The sequence below is a fragment of the Triticum aestivum genome, chromosome 4D, assembly GCF_018294505.1.
Source record: "Triticum aestivum cultivar Chinese Spring chromosome 4D, IWGSC CS RefSeq v2.1, whole genome shotgun sequence".
Taxonomy (NCBI): Eukaryota; Viridiplantae; Streptophyta; class Magnoliopsida; order Poales; family Poaceae; genus Triticum; species Triticum aestivum.
This window is the reverse complement of record NC_057805.1, coordinates 512,520,300-512,542,416: the sequence shown is the minus strand read 5'-3', so window position 1 is coordinate 512,542,416 and position 22,117 is coordinate 512,520,300. Positions and strand designations below refer to the sequence as shown.

Sequence of the window (22,117 nt, the reverse complement as noted above, 5' to 3'; positions counted from 1 at the left end):
AAACATGACCTTATGCATTTATATCATATGCAACTAAGGCTTGGACCAAGATACAACTAATTACTATCATGATGACTAAAAGGTAGTGGGGCATTCACTAGGTGATGCCAAGTGAGATTCAAATGACATTGCTCTATTAGTTAGGAAAAAGTTCATTTTAACACCATGGCCAGTATTTGATTTTAAACCCATTCTTAAATTTTTTCGAATTTGCACCCTCTATAATACCATACTTGCACTACTAAAAACTAGAATTTGGCCTAGTGCCAAATGTTTGTCGAGTGCATTTTATTGGTACTAGGAAAACATGAAATTTACCGAGTTCCATGAAGAAAACACTAGGAAAAATGATGACACTCGACAAATCGCACCTTTGTCGAGTTCCTGCCACATGGCTCTCGACAAACGGATGCTTTACCGAGTTCCTTCCACGTGGCACTGGGAAAATGCTTTTTCTTTTCCCTTTTTCTACTCCCTTATTTTCTTTCATATTTTTTGTACATTATTTATTTCCTTTTTCTGCATTTTATGTTCTTTTATTTTCTACATGATTGATCTTTCTTTCTTTCTTTTCCCCCTTTTTATTTCCTTTTATAGCAATTTAATGCATTTTTAGGCATTTAATGTGTATAATTTGAATTTAAACTATAATTGCACGGAAAAATGGCATAATTGGCTTGAAAAATCCTACTTGTGTTCTTTAGCCTATGTTTAAGCCTTATCCAAGAATATGAAAGGGATTCGAAACATCTTGGTGTTAGGACTCGGCCCCAAATATGGAGTTTACTGGTCTTTATTTTTTAAATGCAAATGAAGTCTGAAAAACATGAAACTTGGCATGACAGCCTCATATGACATCAATATGCAGTGGTTATTCCAGAAGATTTCACAAAGTTTGTCACCTACACTACTTAGAGACCGGACTATCTCCAAGGAAAAATCTAGATTTCGAGAGGGAACGAGTTATGTTTGAAGGCAAAGTGGCGAGCAGCAGCGGGCATGTGGACTCCTGCGAGGCAGAGCCAACCCGGAGCCACAGACTATGCGCCAGCGGCGTCGCCGATGAAGGGAGAAGTCAGAGGTTGATGGGTTCAGGTCCGAGGGTTACGAGGAGGTCTCTGGCTTGCGTCGGGGTTTAGAAGGATAGCTGGCGGTGGCGGCAGGACGGCAGAGGATGTGGCTCATGCTGGGCAAGGTGTGTGTGTGTGGCAGAGGCACCAAGTGTAGGTGACGACAGCATGCGGTTAGGCCGACATCAATTGGCAGCAGCAGCAGGAAGAAGAAGAACAAAGCCAGAGGAGGGCCGCTAGAAAGAATGAATCGATTGATGTGAATCATTTTTTGGCAACTGTCAAATCGACCCCCTTATGTTGATCGTTCCGGAAAGAGAGCCATGAAATCAAATGTTGTTGAATTCATTCATTTTGTTAACTGTAGTGATCATTAAATGACGTTTATATTCCCACTATAACTAGTGGTAGATGTCAACTGCAAGCTGAGTTGTCCGTACGACTGTGTGATATCGTTTGGACTTACGGTTAGAAATTATTACCTCCGTCCCAAATTACACGTGTCTAGATGTATTCGTATCTAGACAAATCTAAGACAAGTAATTACTCCCTCCTTTCCAAAATATAAGGCGTGCTTGACTTTTCACCGTCTGTGATGCATGACTTTGACCATTAATATGTACCAAAATACATGGATTGAACATGTATCAATAGTATCATTGTATTTGTCTTGAAAAACAATTTTATTTCATATGTCTTTATAATAATTTTGTAGGCATATAATATGTGAAAATCATAGTGAAGTTGTGCAATGAAGACCAAAAAAGTTAATGTGCACCTTATATTTTAGGAAGGAGGGAGTACAATAGAACGAGTGGAGTAAACTCATTTTACCTTTGAATGGCACGTAGCCTCTCTTGACAAGCTGATCAAAGTTGAGATATGCCAAGAGCCCACATGCACTGGTCGTGAAGAACAGATAGGCTGGCAGCATCAACTCCTTGGCCACGTGCACCACGAACCCCATGGCGCCATCGGCGATGACGCAGGTCACCGGCGGGACGCCCTCGGTGTGGCTGAGCCTCTCGATGAGCTCCCTGACAGGCCCCGGACACGTCCGCCTCGTGGCCTCACAGAGCATCCAGATGTCCTGGGTGGCATCGAGGTCTGCCGGCGGGAGCCCGTCAGGAATTGTCTCGAATCGGAAGCCAGGGACCTCCTCGACGGCGCCTGGCCCGCGGGACCGGAGGAGGCGGCGATGGTTGTGCTCGGTGTGGACGAAGGTGATGTGGAAGGAGCGCATGTGCAGGGCCTTGGCCAGCCTCAGCAACGGGTTCACATGGCCTTGAGCCGGGTAGGGGATGAGCAGGACGTGCGGCTTGGCCTTGGCCGGCTGCGACGACGCCATGTTTTTCTCTCCTTTGCTTGCTTCTGTGGATCCTCCGTGTTGTGTCGTGTGGAAAGTCTGTGCAGTTAGCTGGCTTTTATAAAGAATAAGTTCGAGGTTGTAAGCATGACGGAGACTGAGACTGACATCGCCTCTTTCGTCAAAGCATCAACAACTCTGCTTGTACTTCCTTCATAAAGAAATATTAGAGCGTTTAGAGCACCATACTTATATTTTTTTACGGAGGGAGTACCATGCAACTGCAACGTTCATAGCCGTAAAAAAAAAGGAAAAACTGCAAGCCCAATCCAAGTTGCACCCAAAATCTCACCAACAACCGATTTTCTTTTAAAACACAATTACAGCAAGCGCTCACGTACATGCATATTCACTTTTTTTGTGTCTGAAAATATACACTCATCGCTATAAATGTGTGGACACACACTCTACCACCATGAGCACCTTCAACCTTTGTGAGACCGAGCCGGCTCGTCTTGATATTGAGGAAGTCATTATAGGCACATCACTGTCTATGGGAATGTTGCCTCCCACTAAAAGAATGAGTTTGATTCTTCGTGCACCAACCATCTTCCTAACCATCCAATCATAGGTTAGTTCTCAACAACCGATTAAAATTTTCCATAAAAAATAAATTACACATGGCACTCAGCTTTCGGACGACTGGCGGGCTTCTAGGGCAAGCCACATGGCCGTCTTTGCTGAGTGTCACTGCCAGGCATATGATAAATACTCCCATGAGTAACCAACATGGCACCTTTTGCCGAGTGTAGCACTCAACATACATGCCTTTTGCCTAGTGTTACACTTAGCAAAGCTTTTGTCAGAATTTTTTTTAATTTGTTTCGCAATTAGCCTGCCAATTAAACATACATAGCAATTCATATATCTCACAACCCCCATGTCACAAGCACTGAAACATTAAATGCAACATTCCTCAACATATATCACAAAGTCAGAAGCAGAAGTTCTCGTGTATACAAGCACCCATATGGAAAGGCCACAAACACAAAGCTCGCCAACATAACCCATAGTTTACATGGTTTTACATGAACCTTTTTGTATTGTTATTCTATAGGGGGGGGGGGGGCATGGGTAGTGGAAATAAATCAAAAAAATGTTTTCATCTTGTCATGAAAACAGTGGCAACAACAGTAAGTTAATGTTGGCAACACCATACCTTTTGTGCGTGTTAGATATATGTGATGTCCTGACAACTTTTTGAACCCTTAATTTGTTTTCATCCGCAGGTACATGGGGGTTGATGTTAGCCCAAAAGTTATGTTTGACAGTTTGAAAACCTATGTGAAGACCAACTTAACCCCCACATGTGTGCATATACAGATTTGACCACCTTATCCACCTCTCCCCAAATATTGTGTATGTATAGCCTTTTCTACCGAGCCTGATTTGCAGACTAGTGCTTGAAATTTTGTGTGGTACTTTTAATACCTAGACCATGGCAAATGTTTAACTGTATATGGTAGTTATTAATGGTTGAACCATGATAGATTAATGTATTAAATGTTAAAGTGAATGTCGTAGTTTTAATGCCAAGACTATGTCTACCTCCTTTAGGTCGTTTACAATGGGAGTATCATAGCTAGTATCATGCTTGCCAACTAGGCGTTTTTGTTGAGGTGGCACACAATTAAATGAGAAGAGAGAGGATTGAGGATCATGATATGATACCGTATCATATTAAATGATGTACTAGTATGTGTCATGCATGACAATAAATGATGCAAATAAGATACCAAGCTTCACTATGCATTGTGGAAGTAGTATCATACACTAGTATCATATGCATATTACTAGTATATGATACTTCCCATTGTGACCGGCCTTAGTAAATCTTAATTGCAATAGATGTTCATGTGAATTTTACATAGACGACACCTAACCATTTTGTGTGTGGTCCCTTTTGGCTGTGTTTTTCAACTTCCATATTTCTTATTAGAGTGGCGACCAATCAATGACCCCTATGGTTTTTTTTACCGCATGGATATTCCAGTTTTTTCCTCACAATAAGATGCATATATTCAAAATTAGGTTCCCTAATTAACTCAAGGTGGCAATTAGCATTAGTAATATGTGGCAAGTCTAGTTTTGATCATGGAAAATGAATTGATATTTTGAAAGGGATTGACATGGATAACCTTTTTGAATCCTGATTTTTTAAGAAGGGGAAATATGGGAGAGAGAGGCTTACCACTTTGGATCTAATTCTTCTTACTTTTTGTGTTCTTACATCTTAGGAGATAGGGTAGCAGATGAATTGCAGATGAATAGTGTTCCAGATTTGCCCATGGTTTTAGTTATTTTTCCTAGTGAGAATTATGTGATATAGTAGGACCCAAACTAGTCCATTGTGTATTTTGGTTGAGGATATATTTGCAATGATATTTGTGTGAACTGGTGAAAAGAGTCAAGGGATAAAGTAAAGTGTGCCTCAGCTCACACTCCTCGAGCAAAAGTTGCTTGCAGGATGAACGACGCGTAGGAAGCGACATCCAAACGGGAATCCGGGCATATGTTCGCGCAATATGCACGCCCTTTCTAATGGATCTAAGTCATTTTCTGCAAAAATGAGTAGAATAATGGCGAAATATAATAATATCTCCAACTCATGTAGTTGGTAGTTGCTGAATAATGCAAGTACATCACATCATTAGATACAAGCAAGTACATCACATCATTAGATATGTTGAGCATCTCTATCAATTTGCCAAGTACAATATATTAATCGGGATACCTATTGCAAAAAAGAGCAGCTCATACAACACCCTTCCATAGGACGCCATACGACCATGGATATTGCTACCGGTGAATAGAGCTGCTACTGAGTAAAGCGACGTACCTCTGCAGCAACAGACCGTGGCCGAGGACGAGAACGACTGGCTTCCCTTGGACAGCTGCTATAGTCTGCCGACTCCGGTGTTGTCTGGCCTAGATAGTGGCGGCGAGTAAAATGCTGGTGGCGTAAGAAGATGAAACACCTAGGCAGAGGCGGAGGCATTGATGCGTTGGCTAGATTCAAATTTACGTTCCATAATTAAGTCAAGGTGCCAATTGATATTGTATGAGGCAAGTCTAGTTTTGATCATGGAATATTAAATGAAATGATATTCCGAAAGGGATTGTCATGCATCCCTTTTTCAATCTAGATTTTCTAAGATGGGGAAGTGAGGGAGAGAGCAGATGAATACATTGGCTCTAATTCTTATTTTTTGTGTTACCATTTTTGTTGACTCTTTTACATCTTAAGATATAGGGTAGCTTGTGAATTCTAGATGAATAGTTTTCAAGATTTTCTCATTGTTTTAGTAAATTTTTCTAGCCAAAATAATGTGATATAGTAGGAGGGAAAATTGTGCACTATGTATTTCGGTTGAGGAAATATTTGCATTGACATGGTGAAAAAAGTCAAGGATAAAATAAAGGGTGTGCCTCAACTCACACTCCTCACGCGGAAGTTCCTTGGAGGGTGAACAGTCCTGTATGCGCGCTCACATCATACAACACATAGGTGCGACACGTCAGACGAGAATCAGGGTGTACGTTACCAGTTCATGATATAACCCACCCCTGCAACATGCACACCTAAGATGTGTGCATATACAACTATTACCACATTATCCACCTCAAATATCTGTATGTATCGCCTTTTCTACCGAGTTTGATTTGTCAGATTGGTCCCTAAACTATCATATAATACTTTTAATTCCTAGACCATGGCAAATGTTAAAGTTTATACTGTAGTTTTTAATGGGTGGACCATGGCAGTGATACGTCTCCAACGTATCTATACTTTTTGATTGTTCCATGCTATTATATTATCTGTTTTGGATATTTTATATGCATTTATATGCTATTTTATATTATTTTTGGGACTAACCTATTAACCTAGAGCCCAGTGACAGTTTCTGTTTTTTTCCTTGTTTTAGAGTTTCGCAGAAAAGGAATACCAAACGGAGTCCAAACGGAATAAAACTTTCGCGATGTTTTTCTTGGACCAGAAAAAAACCCAGAGGACTTGGAGTGCAAGTCAGAGAAGCCACGAGGCGGCCACAAGGACAAAAGGCGCGCCCAGGGGGGTAGGGCGCGCCCCACCCTTGTGGGGCCCCCGTGACTCCACCGACCTAGTTTCTTCGCCTATATATTCTCATATATCCCAAAACCAACAGAGAGAGCCACGAAAACACTTTTCCACCGCCGCAACCTTCTGTACCCGTGAGATCCCATCTAGGGGCCTTTCCAGCGTCCTGCCGTAGGGGGATTCGATCACGGAGGGCTTCTACATCAACACCATTGCCCTTCCGATGAAGCGTGAGTAGTTTACCACAGACCTATGGGTCCATAGCTAGTAGCAAGATGGCTTCTTCTCTCTCTTTGATTCTCAATACCATGTTCTCCTTGATGTTCTTGGAGATCTATTCGATGTAATACTTTTTTGCGGTGTGTTTGCCGAGATCCGATGAATTGTGGATTTATGATCAGCTTATCTATGAATATTATTTGAATCTTCTCTGAATTCTTATATGCATGATTTGATATATTTATAAGTCTCTTCGAACTACCGATTTGGTTTGGCCAACTAGATTGGTTTTTCTTGCGATGGGAGAAGTGCTTAGCTTTGGGTTCAATCTTGCGGTGTCCTTTCCCAATGACAGTAGGGGCAGCAAGGAACATATTGTATTGTTGCCATCGAGGATAAAAAGATGGGGTTTTCATCATATTGCTTGAGTTAATTCCTCTACATCATGTCATTTTGCTTAATGCGTTACTCCGTTCTTTATGACCTTAACACTCTAGATGCATGTTGGATAGCGGTCGATGTGTGGAGTAACAGTAGTAGATGCAGAATCGTTTCGGTCTACTTGATGCCTATATTCATGATCATTGCCTTAGATATCATCATAACTTTATGCTTTTCTATCAATTGCTCGACAGTAATTTGTTCACCCACTGTAATATTTTCTATCTTGAGAGACGCCTCTAGTGAAACCTATGGCCCCCGGGTCTATTTTCCATCCTCCGATCTACAACTTTAGTTTCCTATTTACTTCCTTTGCAATATTTTACTTTCCGATCTATAAACCAAAAATACCAAAAATATTTACTTTACCATTTACCTATCTCTATTAGATCTCACTTTTGCAAGTAACCGTGAAGGGATTGACAACCCCTTTATCGCGTTGGGTGCAAGTTGTTTGACTGTTTGTGCAGGTATTCGATACCTTGGTTCTCAAACTGAGGGAAATACTTACTCTACTTTGCTGCATCACCCTTTCCTCTTCAAGGGAAAAACCAACGCAAGCTCAAGAAGTAGCAGGAAGAATTTCTGGCGCCGTTGCCGGGGAAATCTACGACAAGTCAAGACATACCAAGTACCCATCATAAACTCTCATCTCTTGCATTAGATTATTCGCCATTCGCCTCTTGTTTTCCTCTCCCCCACTTCTAAAACGATTTTCGAAAAGATTTGCCTTTTTCTTAGCCCTTCTTTCATTCGATCTTATGTTTGCTTGTGTTACCATGTGCCTTCCTTTTGCTTGCATCTTCGCTTGCTAAAAGTTTATGGATCCTCATCCACTTGCTAATCTTTTTAAGAGATCCAATTATGATGAACCAATTGCTAGTGAGTTGAGTGCACTAGATTATCTTTATGAGGTTTTGCTTGAAATTCATGAATCTGAAAATTGTGATGAAGAAATTTATGAAGTGATTCACGATAGCTCCTTGAATAAAAAGCATGATTGCAATGATTTATTATAAATTATATTAATGTCAATTGTGTTAATGATATTAAAAAATATAAGCTTGGGGATGCTAATTTTGCTATGTCTACTACTTGTTGCAATGATCATGATTGGGGTGATTCTTTGTATGATCTTGAAATTTTATTTTACCTCATGATGAATATGTTTGCAATAATATTGAAAGTGGGTTTGGAAGAGTGTCAACTTTAGATCCCACATATTTGGAGAATGTTCAATCTTATGATTTTTTTTATAAAAGTGGGTTTGGAGAGGTCATGACTTTAGTTAATGTTGATCCCACTATTTTGGAAGAGTGTCAACTTGGCATGCATGTGGATCGTGGTGAGAACATGTTTTGTGATGGCTATATTGTTGAATTTGCTTATGATCCTACATGTAATTATTATGAGAGGGGAAAATATGGTTGTAGAAAATTTCATGTTACTAAATTACCTCTCTTCATGTTGAGATTGCTATCGTCTCTTTCTTCTTCCTTGCATATGCTAGTTTTTGCTTGCCTTGATAATTTGTTTTCTTATAAAATGCCTATGCATAGGAAGTATGTTAGACTTAGATGTGTTTGTCACGTGTTTTATGATTCTCTCTTTGTGCTTCAAGTCTTCTCTTTTATGTGAGCATCATTGAAATTATCAATGCCTAGCTAAGGGCGTTAAACAATAGCGCTTGTTGGGAGGCAACCCAATTCTATTTTTGTTGTTTGCTTTTTGTTCCTGTTTTGCAATAAATAATTCATCTAGCCTCTGGTTAGATATGGTTTTGTGTTTTAATTGGTGTTTGTGCCAAGTGAGACCTTTAGGATAGCTTACGGTGATAGTTGTTTTGATCTTGCTGAGAAACAGAAACTTTTGCGCCCAGGAAAATAATTTTCATAATCACAGAAGCGTGCTTTTGATATTATTCTTTTTGAACCTGATTGGTACACAAATTTCCCAGGTTGTCTTAATTTTTCAGAATTTTTGGAGTTACAGAAGTATTCGAGAGTTACAGATTACTACAGACTGTTCTGTTTTTGACAGATTCTGTTTTCTATGTGTTGTTTGCTTATTTTGATGAATCTATGGGTAGTATCGGGGGTATGAACCATGAAAAAGTTGGAATACAGTAGATATTATACCAATATAAATAAAGAATGAGTTCACAACAGTACCAAAATTGGTGATTTATTTTCTTATACTAACGGAGCTTATGAGATTTTCTGTTGAGTTTTGTGTTGTGAAGTTTTCAAGTTTTGGGTAAGGATTTGATGGACTATGGAATAAGGAGTGGAAAGAGCCTAAGCTTAGGGATGCCCAAGGCACCCTAAGGTAATATTCAAGGACAACCAAGAGCCTAAGCTTGGGGATGCCCCGGAAGGCATCCCCTCTTTCATCTTCGTCTATCGGTAACTTTACTTGGCGCTATATTTTTATTCACCACATGATATGTGTTTTGCTTGGAGCGTCCTGTATGATTTGAGTCTTTGCTTTTTATTTTGCCACAATCATCCTTGCTGTACACACCTTTTGAGAGATACATGCATGAATCATGATTTATTAGAATACTCTATGTGCTTCACTTATATCTTTTGAGCTAGGCAATATTGCTCTAGTGCTTCACTTATATTATTTTGGGAGTCTCTAAACAGCATGGTAATTTGCTTTGGTTATAAATTTAGTGTTAATATGATAGGCATCCAAGAGGGATATAATAAAAACTTTCATATAAAGTGCATTGAATACTATGAGAAGTTTGATTCCTTATGATTGTTTTGAGATATGAAGATGGTGATATTAGAGTCATGCTAGTGAGTAATTGTGAATTTGAGAAATACTTGTGTTAAGGTTTGTGATTCCCATAGAATGCACGTATGGGGAACTGTTATGTGATGAAGTTGGAGCATGATTTATTTATTGATTGCCTTCCTTATGAGTGGCGGTCGGGGACGAGCGATGGTCTTTTCCTACCAATCTACCCCCCTAGGAGCATGCGCGTTGTACTTCTTTTCGATAACTAATAGATTTTTGCAATAAGTATGTGAGTTCTTGACTAATGTTGAGTCCATGGATTATACGCACTCTCACCCTTCCACCATTGCTAGCCTCTCTAGTGATGCGCAACTTTCGCCGGTACCATAAACCCACCATATACCTTCCTCAAAACAGCCACCATACCTACCTATTATGGCATTTCCATAGCCATTCCGAGATATATTGCCATGCAAATTTCCACCGTTCCGTTTATTATGACACGCTCCATCATTGTCATATTGCTTTGCATGATCATGTAGTTGACGTCGTATTTGTGGCAAAGCCACCGTTCATAATTCTTTCATACATGTCACTCTTGATTCATTGCACATCCCGGGACACCACCGGATGCATTCATATAGAGTCATATTTTGTTCTAAGTATCGACTTGTAATTCTTGAGTTGTAAGTAAATAAAAGTGTGATGATCTTCGTTATTAGAGCATTATCCCATGTGAGGAAAGGATGATGGAGACTATGATTCCCCCACAAGTCGGGATGAGACTCCGGACGAAATAAAAGAGGCCAAAAAATGAGAGAAGGCCCAAATAAAAAAATGAGAGTAAAGAGAGAAGGGGCAATGCTACTATCCTTTTACCACACTTGTGCTTCAAAGTAGCACCATGATCTTCATGATAGAGAGTCTCCTATATTGTCACTTTCATATACTAGTGGGAATTTTTCATTATAGAACTTGGCTTGTATATTCCAATGATGGGCTTCCTCAAATTGCCCTAGGTCTTCGTGAGCAAGAATGTTGGATGCACACCCACTTAGTTTCTTTTTGAGTTTTCATAAACTTATAGCTCTAGTGCATCCGTTGCATGGCAATCCCTACTCACTTACATTGATATCTATTGCTGGGTATCTCCATAGCCCGTTGATACGCCTAGTTGATGTGAGACTATCTCCTTCTTTTTGTCTTCTCCACAACTACCGTCTATTCCACCTATAGTGCTATGTCCATGGCTCACGCTCATGTATTGCGTGAAAGTTGAAAAAGTTTGAGAGCATCAAAAGTATGAAACAATTGCTTGGCTTGTGATCGGGGTTGTGCATGATTTAAATATTTTGTGTGATGAAGATGGAGTATAGCCAGACTATATGATTTTGTAGGGATAAGCTTTCTTTGGCCATGTTATTTTGAGAAGACATAATTGCCTTGTTAGTATGCTTGAAGTATTATTGTTTTTATGTCAATATTAAACTTTTGTTTTGAATCATACGGATCTGAACATTCATGCCACAATAAAGAAAATTACATGGATAAATATGTTAGGTAGCATTCCACATCAAAAATTCTGTTTTTATCATTTACCTACCCGAGGACGAGCAGGAATTAAGCTTGGGGATGCTTGATACGTCTCCAACGTATCTATAATTTTTTATTGTTCCATGCTATATTATATTCTGTTTTGAATGTTTTATATGCATTAATGTGCTATTTTATATTATTTCTGGGACTAACCTATTAACCTAGAGCCCAGTGCCAGTTCCTATTTTTTCCTTGTTTTAGAGTTTCACAGAAAAGGAATACCAAATGGAATAAAACTTTTGCGATGATTTTTCTTGGACCAGAAGACATCCAGAGGACTTGGAGTGCAAGTCAGAGAAGCCACAAGGCAGCCACAAGGACGGAGGGCACGCCCAGGGGGGTAGGGCGTGCCCCCCACCCTTGTGGACCCCTCGTGACTCCACCGACCTAGTTTCTTCACCTATATATTCTTATATATCCCAAAACCAACAGAGAGAGCCACGAAAACACTTTTCCACTGCCGCAACCTTTTGTACCTGTGAGATCCCATCTAAGGGCCTTTTCCAGCGTCCTGCCGGAGGGGGATTCGATCACGGAGGGCTTCTACATCAACACCATTGCCCTTCCGATGAAGCGTGAGTAGTTTACAGCAGACCTAGGGTTCCATAGCTAGTAGATAGATGGCTTCTTCTCTCTCTTTGATTCTCAATACCATGTTCTCCTCGATGTTCTTGGAGATCTATTCGATGTAATACTTTTTTGCGGTGTGTTTGCCGAGATCCAATGAATTGTGGATTTATGATCAGCTTATCTATGAATATTATTTGAATCTTCTCTGAATTCTTATATGCATGATTTGATATCTTTGCAAGTCTCTTCGAACTATTGATTTGGTTTGGCCAACTAGATTGTTTTTTCTTGCAATGGGAGAAGTGCTTAGCTTTGGGTTCAATCTTGCGGTGCCTTTCCCAGTGACAGTAGGGGCAGCAAGGCACGTATTGTATTGTTGCCATCGAGTATAAAACGATGAGGTTTTCATCATATTGCTTGAGTTAATTCCTCTACATCATGTCATCTTGATTAATGCGTTACTCCGTTCTTTATGAACTTAATACTCTAGATGCATGTTTGATAGCGGTCGATGTGTGGAGTAATTGTAGTAGATGCAGCACCGTTTCGGTCTACTTGACACGGACGTGATGCCTATATTCATGATCATTGCCTATATCGTCATAACTTTGCGCTTTTCTATCAATTGCTCGGTAGTAATTTGTTCACCCACCATAATATTTTCTATCTTGAGAGAAGCCTCTAGTGAAACCTATGGCCCCCGGGTCTATTTTCCATCATATAAGTTTCCGATCTACAACTTTAGTTTCCTATTTACTTCCTTTGTAATATTTTACTTGCCGATCTATAAACCAAAAATATTTACTTTACCATTTATCTATCTCTATTAGATCTAACTTTTGCAACTAACCGTGAAGGGATTGACAACCCCTTTATCGCGTTGGGTGCAAGTTGCTTGATTGTTTGTGCAGGTATTCGGTGACTTGTGCGTTGCCTCCTACTGGATTGATACCTGGGTTCTCAAACTGAGGGAAATACTTACTCTACTTTGCTACATCACCCTTTCCTCTTCATGGGAAAAAATAATGCAAGCTCAAGAAGTAGCAGGAAGAATTTCTGGCGGCGTTGCCGGGGAAATCTACGACAAGTCAAGACATACCAAGTACCCATTAAACTCTCATCTCTTGCATTACATTATTCGCCATTGGCCTCTCGTTTTCCTCTCCCCCACTTCTAAAACGATTTTCAAAAAGATTTGCCTTTTTCTTCGCCCTTCTTTCGTTCGATCTTATGTTTGCTTGTGTTACCATGTGCCTTCCTTTTGCTTGCATCTTCGCTTGCTAACATTTTCTGGATCCTCATCCACTTTCTAATCTTTTTAAGAGATCCAATTATGATGAACCAACTGCTAGTGAGTTGAGTGCACTAGATTATCTTTATGAGGTTTTGCTTGAAATTCATGAATCTGAAAATTGTGATGAAGAAATTTATGAAGTGATTCACGATAGCTCCTTGAATAAAAAGCATGATCGCAATGATTTATTATAAATTCTATTAATGTCAATTGTGTTAATGATATGCAAAACCCTAAGCTTGGGGATGCTAATTTTGCTATGTCTACTACTTGTTGCAATGATCATGATTGGGGTGATTCTTTGTATGATGTTGAAATTTTATTTAAGCCTCATAATGAATATGTTTGCAATAATATTGAAAGTGGGTTTGGAAGAGTGTCAACTTTAGATCCCACATATGTAGAGAATGTTCAATCTTATGAATTTTTTTGATAAAAGTGGGTTTGGAGAGGTCATGACTTTAGTTAATGTTGATCCCACTATTTTTGATAAAACTGGTCCACTAAGTATTTTTGTTGAGAAAATATTTGTGTTGGCGCGGCGAAAATGGTCAAGGGATAAAATAAAGGGTGTGCCTCAGCTTACACACAAGCGGAAGTTCTTTCTGGGTGAACGATCTTGTATGCACGCTGACCGCATATGACACGTTGGTACTGACACGCCTGACGGGAATCAAGGTGTATGTTGCAGCAATATGCATGCCCGTTGTAATAGATCCAATCTAGTTTTTGCAAAAAGTAAATGAATAGAATATTGGATAAATATAATAGTATCTCCAACTCGTGTGCTTGGTGATTGCATGGTTGAATAATGCAAGTACATCACATCATTATTAGATATGTTGAGCATCTCTATAATTTTGTCAAGTATAATATATTAACCGAGAGACCTATTGCAAGTAGGAGCAGCTGATTAAAAACTCCTCCACAGGACACCATACTAACACGGCTATGACTACTGGTGAGGGGGAGTGTTGACGTATAAATTTATAGTCCACCTTTCCCCATCAGTTTGAACTTTTGGGTGAACTTACTGGTGCGTGCAGTTCTACACTCCGCAGCAAAAATCGAGGCCAAGGATGAGAACGGCTGGCTTTCCTGGGATAACTGCTACTAGTGGCCGACTCCTATGTTGTTTGCACTAGATAGCGGCGTTGAGGCGAACGGTGGTGGCGGAAGAAGAAGAAAATCCTAGGTCGAGGCGGCGGCGTCGATACGTTGGCTATGCGCAAGTTTTCTATGCGTCCACAAGATAGATAGACCAACATGGCTGCCCTCTTGTTTTTTGTTCTTCCTTTAGTTCTATCTAAAACATGTTGGCTTATTTTTTAAATTATTCTAAAACTATTCAACAACATTAATTATCCAAAGTCTCCAAAATTCACATGTAGTCAGGTCTGGCAAATGAATACATAATTTTGATCTATGTGGTCACATGAATGCAACCACAGGCTTTGATTTCCAATACAACATACGCTCAACAAGCTAAATTTGGCGGTTCACGATGTATTCATTGTCAATGTCTATAAATTTTCATAGTTATTATAATCCACCCGTGCAACACACACACACCTAAGATGTGTGCATATACAACTTTTACCACCTTATCCACCTCTCCCCAAATATCTGTATGTATTGCCTTTTCTACCGAGCTTTATTTGTCAGACTAGTCCCTGAAGTATCATGTGGTACTTTTTATGCCAAGACCGTGGCAAATGTTTAAGTGTATAACGTAGTTTTTAAAGGCTGGACTATGGCAACATCATGTATTAAATGTTAGATTGTATGTGATTGTTTTAATGCCACAACTACATTAAGATGGATAAGTGAGGGGGAGAGGGGATGAGAACTATGGCTCTAATTCTTCTTTTCTTGTGTTGCCATTTTTGTTAATCTTACATCTTAGGAGATTGGGTAGGTTGTGAATAGTAGATGAATAGTTTCAAGATTTTACCATTGTTTTAGTTTTTTTATAGACAAAATTATGTTATATAGTAGGAGGGAAATTGGTCCACTTTGGGTTGAGGAAATATTTGCGATGACGTGGTGAAAAAAATTCAAGGGATAAAAAAGGGTGTGCCTCAACTCACACTCCTCACGTGAAGTTCCTTGCAGGGTGAGTGGTCGTGTATGCGTGCTGACAACATATGACACGTAGGTAGCGACACGCCAGACGGGAATCAAGGCGTACGTTCCAGCAATATGCACGGACTTTGTATTAGATCCAATCCATTTTTTTTTGGAAAAAATAAATGAATAGAATAAAGGCAACATATAATAATATCTCCAATTCGTGTGGTTGGCGGTTGCGTGGTTGAATAATGCAAGTACATCACATCATTAGATACAAGCAAGTACATCACATGATTAGTTATCTTGAGCATCTCTATCAATTTTGCAAGTACAATATATTAATCAGGAGACCTATTGCAAATAGTAGCATCTCATGAAATACCCCACTGTGGGACACCGTACTAACATGGCTATGGCCACCGGTGAATAGAGCCACTATAAAGTAAAGTCTCATACCTCTGCAGTAGCAAACCAAGGCCGAGGATGAGAATGGCTGGCTTCCCTTGGACAACTGCTATTGGTGGCTGACTCCTATGTTGTTTGACCTACATAGTGGTGGCGACGGAAACAGTGGTTGCAGAAGAAGAAAAACCTAGGAAGAGGCGGCGGTGTCGATGCGTTGGCTATGCGCATGTGTTCCATGCGTGCACAAGATAGAGAAACCAACAAGGCTACCCTCTTATTTTCTCTTCCTCTAGTCTTATCTAAAACATGCTGGCTTATTTTTTAAATTATTTCAAAATTATCCAACAACATTAATTAACAAAAGTCTCCAAAATTCACCCCAAGCCAGGTCTGGCAAATGAATAGATAATTTTGATCTATGTGGTTAGACAAATGCAACCACATGCTATGATTCCAAATATAATGTACACTCAAGAAGCTAAATTTGGCGGTTCACGATGTATTCATTGTCATTTTCTATAGAATTCATAGTTATTATAACCCACCCCTGCAACACAAACACACACCTAAGATGTGTGCATATACAACTTTTACCACCTTATCCACCTCAAATATATGTATGTATTTGCTTTTCTACCGAGCTTGATTTGTCAGACTAGTCCCTAAAATACCATCCCCTTAGTAGATCATACTTAAGTGCTATATATGTTCATATGAAAATTTTCATAGACGACACCTAACCATTTTGTGTGTCGTCCCAGTTGGATATGTATTTCATGATTCATATTTCTCTTTAGAGTGCAAACAAATCACCGATCTCTTTGGTTTCGTTTACTACACGTAATTTGTAAGTTTTTCCTCGCAATAGGATCCATAGATTCAAAATTAGGTTTCAAAATTAAGTCAAGGTGGCAATTAACATTTATTTGCCAAGGAAAATTTAGGTTTTTTTAACACGCCCACCACAATCTTTATGCTTTTGTTTCTTACTTAACTACGACAAATTTAGTTTGTTGATAATGGCAAATTTAGTTTATTGACCATGGCAAACTGACTTTGTTTGATCATGTCAAATTTAGTTTATTTGGTTCATGGAAAAATTAGTTTTCAAATCAAGGCAAGTTTTAGTTTACATGAATTTCGCCGTGGCAAGTTTTGATATGAATCTGCCATGGCATTTTTCTTGTTCATACTTGACTTTCAACTTTTTTGTGTTTTTTCACACACGGCAAATTCATCATACAAACACATGGCAATTCTTGATACGAATTTGCCATGGCAATTTCTTCCTTCATATTTTTTGTTTTTCAACTTTTTGTGTTTTTTACACACACGGCAAATCATAATACCAAAGCAGGGCAATTCTTGATACAAATCTTCCATGCCAAGTTTTGATACAAATTAGGTTTATTGATCATGGCAAATTTTAGTTTATTGGTTCATGGCAAATTTAGTTTACAAATCATGGCAAATTTAGTTTATTGATCATGAAAAATTTAGTTTTAAATCATGGCAATTTAGTTTACATGATTTTTCTGCCATGACAAGTTTCAATATGAATCTGCCATGTCAATATTTCTTGTTCATGGCAAATTTAGTTTACGTGAATTCCGCCGTGGCAAGTTTTGATACGAATCTGCCATGGCATTTTTCTTGTTCATACTTGATTTTCAAAAAATTTTTGGCACACGGTAGATTCATCATTGAAACACACGGCAATTCTTGGTACGAATTTGCCATGGCAAGTTTTGATACGAATCTGCCGTGGAAATTTTCTTGTTCATATTTTTTATTTTTCAACTTTTTTCTATTTTTACACACACGGCAAATTCATCATAGCAGAACACGGCAAATCTGTCATGCCAAGTTTTGATACAAATTCAGTTTATTGATCATGGCAAATTGTAGTTTATTTGTTCATGGCAAATTTAGTTTACAAATAATGGCAAATTTAGTTTATTGATCATGGCAAATTTAGTTCTCAAATCATGGCAATTTAGTGTAAATGATTTTTTCTGCCATGGCAATTTTTCTTGTTCATGACAAATTTAGTTTACGTGAATTTTGTCGTGGCAAGTTTTGATACGAATTTGCCATGGCAAGTTTCTTGTTCATAGTCGACTTTCCAACTTTTGCATGTTTTTTCACACACGATAAATTCATCATACAAAATACGGCAATTTCTTTTGATACCAATCTTCCATGGCAAATCTCTTTGTTCATACTTGATTTTCAACTTTTTGTGTTTTTTTTCTCACACACGGCAAAATTCTCCTTCAAAACACGACAATTTTAAGTAAACTTTCATGGCATTTTTAATAAGAAATGCCATTGCATTTTTATCTTTTATTGTCCTGTCAATTTTTTGTGTTCTTTTCACATGAATTTTTCAACTATTTGTTTTTTTTCACATGGCAATATTGTTTTTTCTGTCATGGCAGATTTGCCATATTTCATTTTGGGCATTAAATATGTGTTTATAAACCTTTGCCATTGTTAAAAAACAATATAATGGCAAATAGTTTGGTCAAACTCAAATGGCAATTTTTTCCTGCTATTTTCAAAGCAGCTATTGGCATTTTTCAGTAGCTGAGCAAAATCCGGCTTTTATTTGTTGCAGAAAAACTAAAATCTGGGCTTTTTCATTTAATTCGTTCGCAGTGGGCCTTTTGTTCCTTTTTTTTCACAGTAAAAAAGGCCTGGTGTGATGGAGGCGTGTGGGCTGTGGGTTCCCCTGCCGAACGAATTCGTGCGGGTGATTGATCCCTTGTATCGAACAAGTCGTGTGGTAGGGTGCTCCTCCTTCCACACGTGTGGGCAGTGCTAATATTCGCCCACACAAGGTCGTGTGGGCTGCTTGCTGGGTATCCACACAGGGACGTGTGGGCGGGTGTCTATTGTGCCACACGTGTGGCAGTTATCGGCGTCCATATTTTAAGATGGGGAGTGAGGGAGATAGGGTATGATCACGTTGGCTCTAATTCTTCTTCTTTTTTGTGCCCTTGCATTTTGTTGTATATTTCTTTACATCTTAGGATATAGGGTACGTGGTGAATTGTTGAGGAATAGTGTTCCCAATTTTCCCCTTGTTTTAGTTGTTTTTTCTAGCCAAATTTTGTGATACAGTAGGTGGAAAACTGGTCCATTGTGTATTTTCATTGAGGAGATCTTTGCGTTGTCGTGGGAAAAAAGAAAGGGATAAAATAAAGGCGCATGTCAACTCACACTCCTCGCGCGAGACTTGCTTGCAGGGTGAACGGTTCCGTACGCGTGCTTGCAGACTTGATTGACATGGATAAAATAGATCCGAACCCTTTTTATAGAAAGAAAGTACAATGACAAAATACAATAATCTCCAGCTTGCATTGGTTGAATATAAAGCAAGTACGCGCGTGAGGGAATCCAACTAGCTTATAGTACATCACAGCATTACACACATTGAGAATCTCGATTGATATTCGCTAAGTACAATATATTATTTTTCATGAGTCGTGCCACCAACTTATTCGGGACCGCAGGACCTTGCAATCAAGTTCATCCACAAGTACATAGTTTAGTTACACTTAGAGCTGCATGTTTATTTACCTTACTTAGCCAAGTTGCATGCATGCTCGAGATAATCTCCATCTTAGTCATGAAGGATTATGGTGGCCTGATCCTGCACAACCTTCCATGCATCGCTCACGTGGTGGTCCTCTGTGAGTGTGCTTCCAATGGCACACCTTAGTATGAACATGCCACCAACGGTTGCCGAGCTCATGTATGGACCCGAGGTGGCAGCGTTCACCTCCTCAAGGAGGCGTCGGTTGAGCCGGTTGGCCGGCTGCTTGTCGGCGCGGCCGAATTTGTCCTGTGACCGGAGCCGGAAGCACACCAGCGCAAACTTCCGGTCCGTCACGACCTCGAACCTTTCGTCGGACTTGACCATCTTCTCGAACGCCTCGGCCATGCGGACGTGATTGCGGATGTGGTCGCGCAGGCCTTGGATGCCGTAGCAGCGGAGCACGAGCCACATCTTGAGCGCGCGGAACCGGCGGGTCAGCGTCATGGTCCAGTCCATGTAGTCGACCACGTTGTGCCCCTCCGATGCCGCGTCCTTGAGGATCAAATCCTGCTCCGGTCCGAGCGCCGCCACCAGTGCGCTCGGCTTCTTCACCCACATGGCGCAACAGTCGTTGTTGGCGAGGAGCCACTTGTGGGCGTTCATGCTAAACGAGTCGACGGCCTCCACGCCGTCGATCACGTCGGTGAACTCCGGGCAGACCAGCGCGGAGCCGGCGTATGCGGCGTCCACGTGCACCCACACGCCGTGTGGTGCCGTCACAGCGCAGAGCTGGCCGATGGGGTCCACGGCGGTCGTTTGGGTCGTCCCAAGCGTGGCGCACAGGAAAAGTGGCACCAGCCCGGCGTCCACGTCAGCCTGCATGGCTGCTTCCAGTTCGGTTGGCGAGAGAGCGAACATGTTGTGGTGGCACGTGGGTATGGCGCGGCAGTGGTCACGCAGGATGCCGGCAATGCGTGCGGCCTTGCGGAAGGCGAAGTGTGTCTGGTCGGAGCAGTAGACGACGAGGTCGCAGATCATGTTCCCGCCGATCTCGGCGAGCTTCCGGTCCCTCGCGGCCACGAGAGTGCAGAGTATCGCTTCGCACGAGGTGCCAAGAAGCGTCCCACCGCCGCCGCCGGCGAAGAGGAGACTGTCCGGCAGGTGCAGCGCCTTGCCGAGCCAGTCCACGACCAGCACTTCAAGCTCGGTGGCGGCCGGTGAGGCGGCCCATGTGAACGGGACGACGTTGATGCCCGCGGTGAGCGCCTCCCCTAGGGCGCCGATGGTGCTGCTTGACGCCGGGAAGTGCGCCATGTGGCGGGCGCTCTGCCAGTGCGTCAGGCCCGGGAGGATGATGTCGCGGACGTCCTTGAGCGCGGAGCTGAACGCGTCCGGCTCCGGACGGAAGGGTGCGTCTGGGGGGAGCAAGTTGCGGAGGAAGCCGGGGGTAACGCTGGGGTGCACGGGGTAGTCGCCCATGCGGTCATAGTACTCGGAGATCAAGTCAACTACCTGGTGACTCTGACGACGGAACTCGTCAGCGTCGAGCAGGCCGGTAGATTTCGTCTTCTTCTCCGCCGTGTCCACCACCACCTGGACGATGCCATTTTGGCCAGTGATGTTGTCCAAGCATGTCGGTGGCGCCATTGGTGGAATGCAACCTACACGCCAATGCACTGCCTGAACCACACCAAAGGTATGAATGCTTTGGCAAAGTGAATTGGCTGGTGCCATTTCCTGAGCTACCTCGGAAGCTATTTATAGGAATCGCAATTTGTATGTTGCCCCATACCCAAAAATAAGAACGGAACACGTCAGTCGAGTCACTACTGAAAAATTTGTCGTTGCCGAGCGCCTGCGTCTTTGGCTATTTAATCAAGTCGACTGATATTTAATCAAGTATAGTCACGTGACATAGTATATAAGAAGGAAAAAGAAGACGCTAAAAAGAAAAAACTTTGTACAAATCTCAATGCAAGATCCAAGGAATATAGTATCAACTGAGACATAGCGAAAGTCTTAGTCGACATCGACTTAGCAAAACTGATTTGCCAAGTCAACTGCGGGAGCTGGTCAAAAACAACGATGGCTCTTTGCAGTGTGTCTAACTGAGGTAAATACACCATCGGTGCTTTAACTTGCCATGGACGTTCACTTTAGTGCCTGAACTTGAAAAATACGCCAAACTGGTTCTAAAACTTGGCACGAACGTGCAAATCCGGTCTATAGACGTAAAGTGCGTCGATATGGCACCGTATATGGCTGATGTGGCACTGACATGGCATGGGGCCCACTTATATCTGCAAAACAAAATTACTTGAATACTATCTATCTCTATGATTAGCGGGCCTGCCTGTCAGTACGTTAGCAAAATTAATATTGAAAATGCGCCGGAATGGACTTGAACCGGCCGCCTGCCGCCTGTGAGCTGGTCGCACTAGCCACAACATAGAATATGATTTGCTAACTAAGATAGCCTCTCATTCTTAATGTATTTTAACTAAAACTCTTCTGTCCATAAATGGGCTGCAGCCAATGCCTCATTTTACACACGTTATTTTTTTAAAAGTAAATAATAATCATAATAAGAAAAGTTAGAATCAAATATTCATGTGTTATTAATAATTACCTCGTGCCACACAAATATTAGTGTGCACACAATATAATATCTAGAGGTATACAATAAAATAACTTATTAAAACTATAATTTTTA

At 40.9% G+C, this 22,117-nt stretch overlaps 2 protein-coding genes across 2 annotated transcripts in view; both read right to left on the bottom strand.

The window, feature by feature from the left end:
* Window positions 1-2,451, bottom strand: part of LOC123100745 (linamarin synthase 1) — a 4,701-nt gene extending 2,250 nt beyond the window's left edge. Inside the window, exon 1 of the mRNA XM_044522626.1 lies at window positions 1,905-2,451. Coding sequence (XP_044378561.1) covers window positions 1,905-2,418 — 514 coding nt within the window. The 5' untranslated portion in view covers window positions 2,419-2,451. The remainder of the gene's footprint in view (window positions 1-1,904) is intronic.
* Window positions 2,452-19,221: 16,770 nt separating this feature from the next.
* On the bottom strand, window positions 19,222-21,208 carry LOC123100744 (tyrosine decarboxylase-like). Its single transcript, XM_044522625.1, has one exon. The coding sequence runs from the start codon at window positions 21,136-21,138 to the stop codon at window positions 19,489-19,491; it is 1,650 nt and encodes a 549-aa protein (XP_044378560.1). The 5' UTR covers window positions 21,139-21,208; the 3' UTR covers window positions 19,222-19,488.
* Window positions 21,209-22,117: the final 909 nt, after the last annotated feature.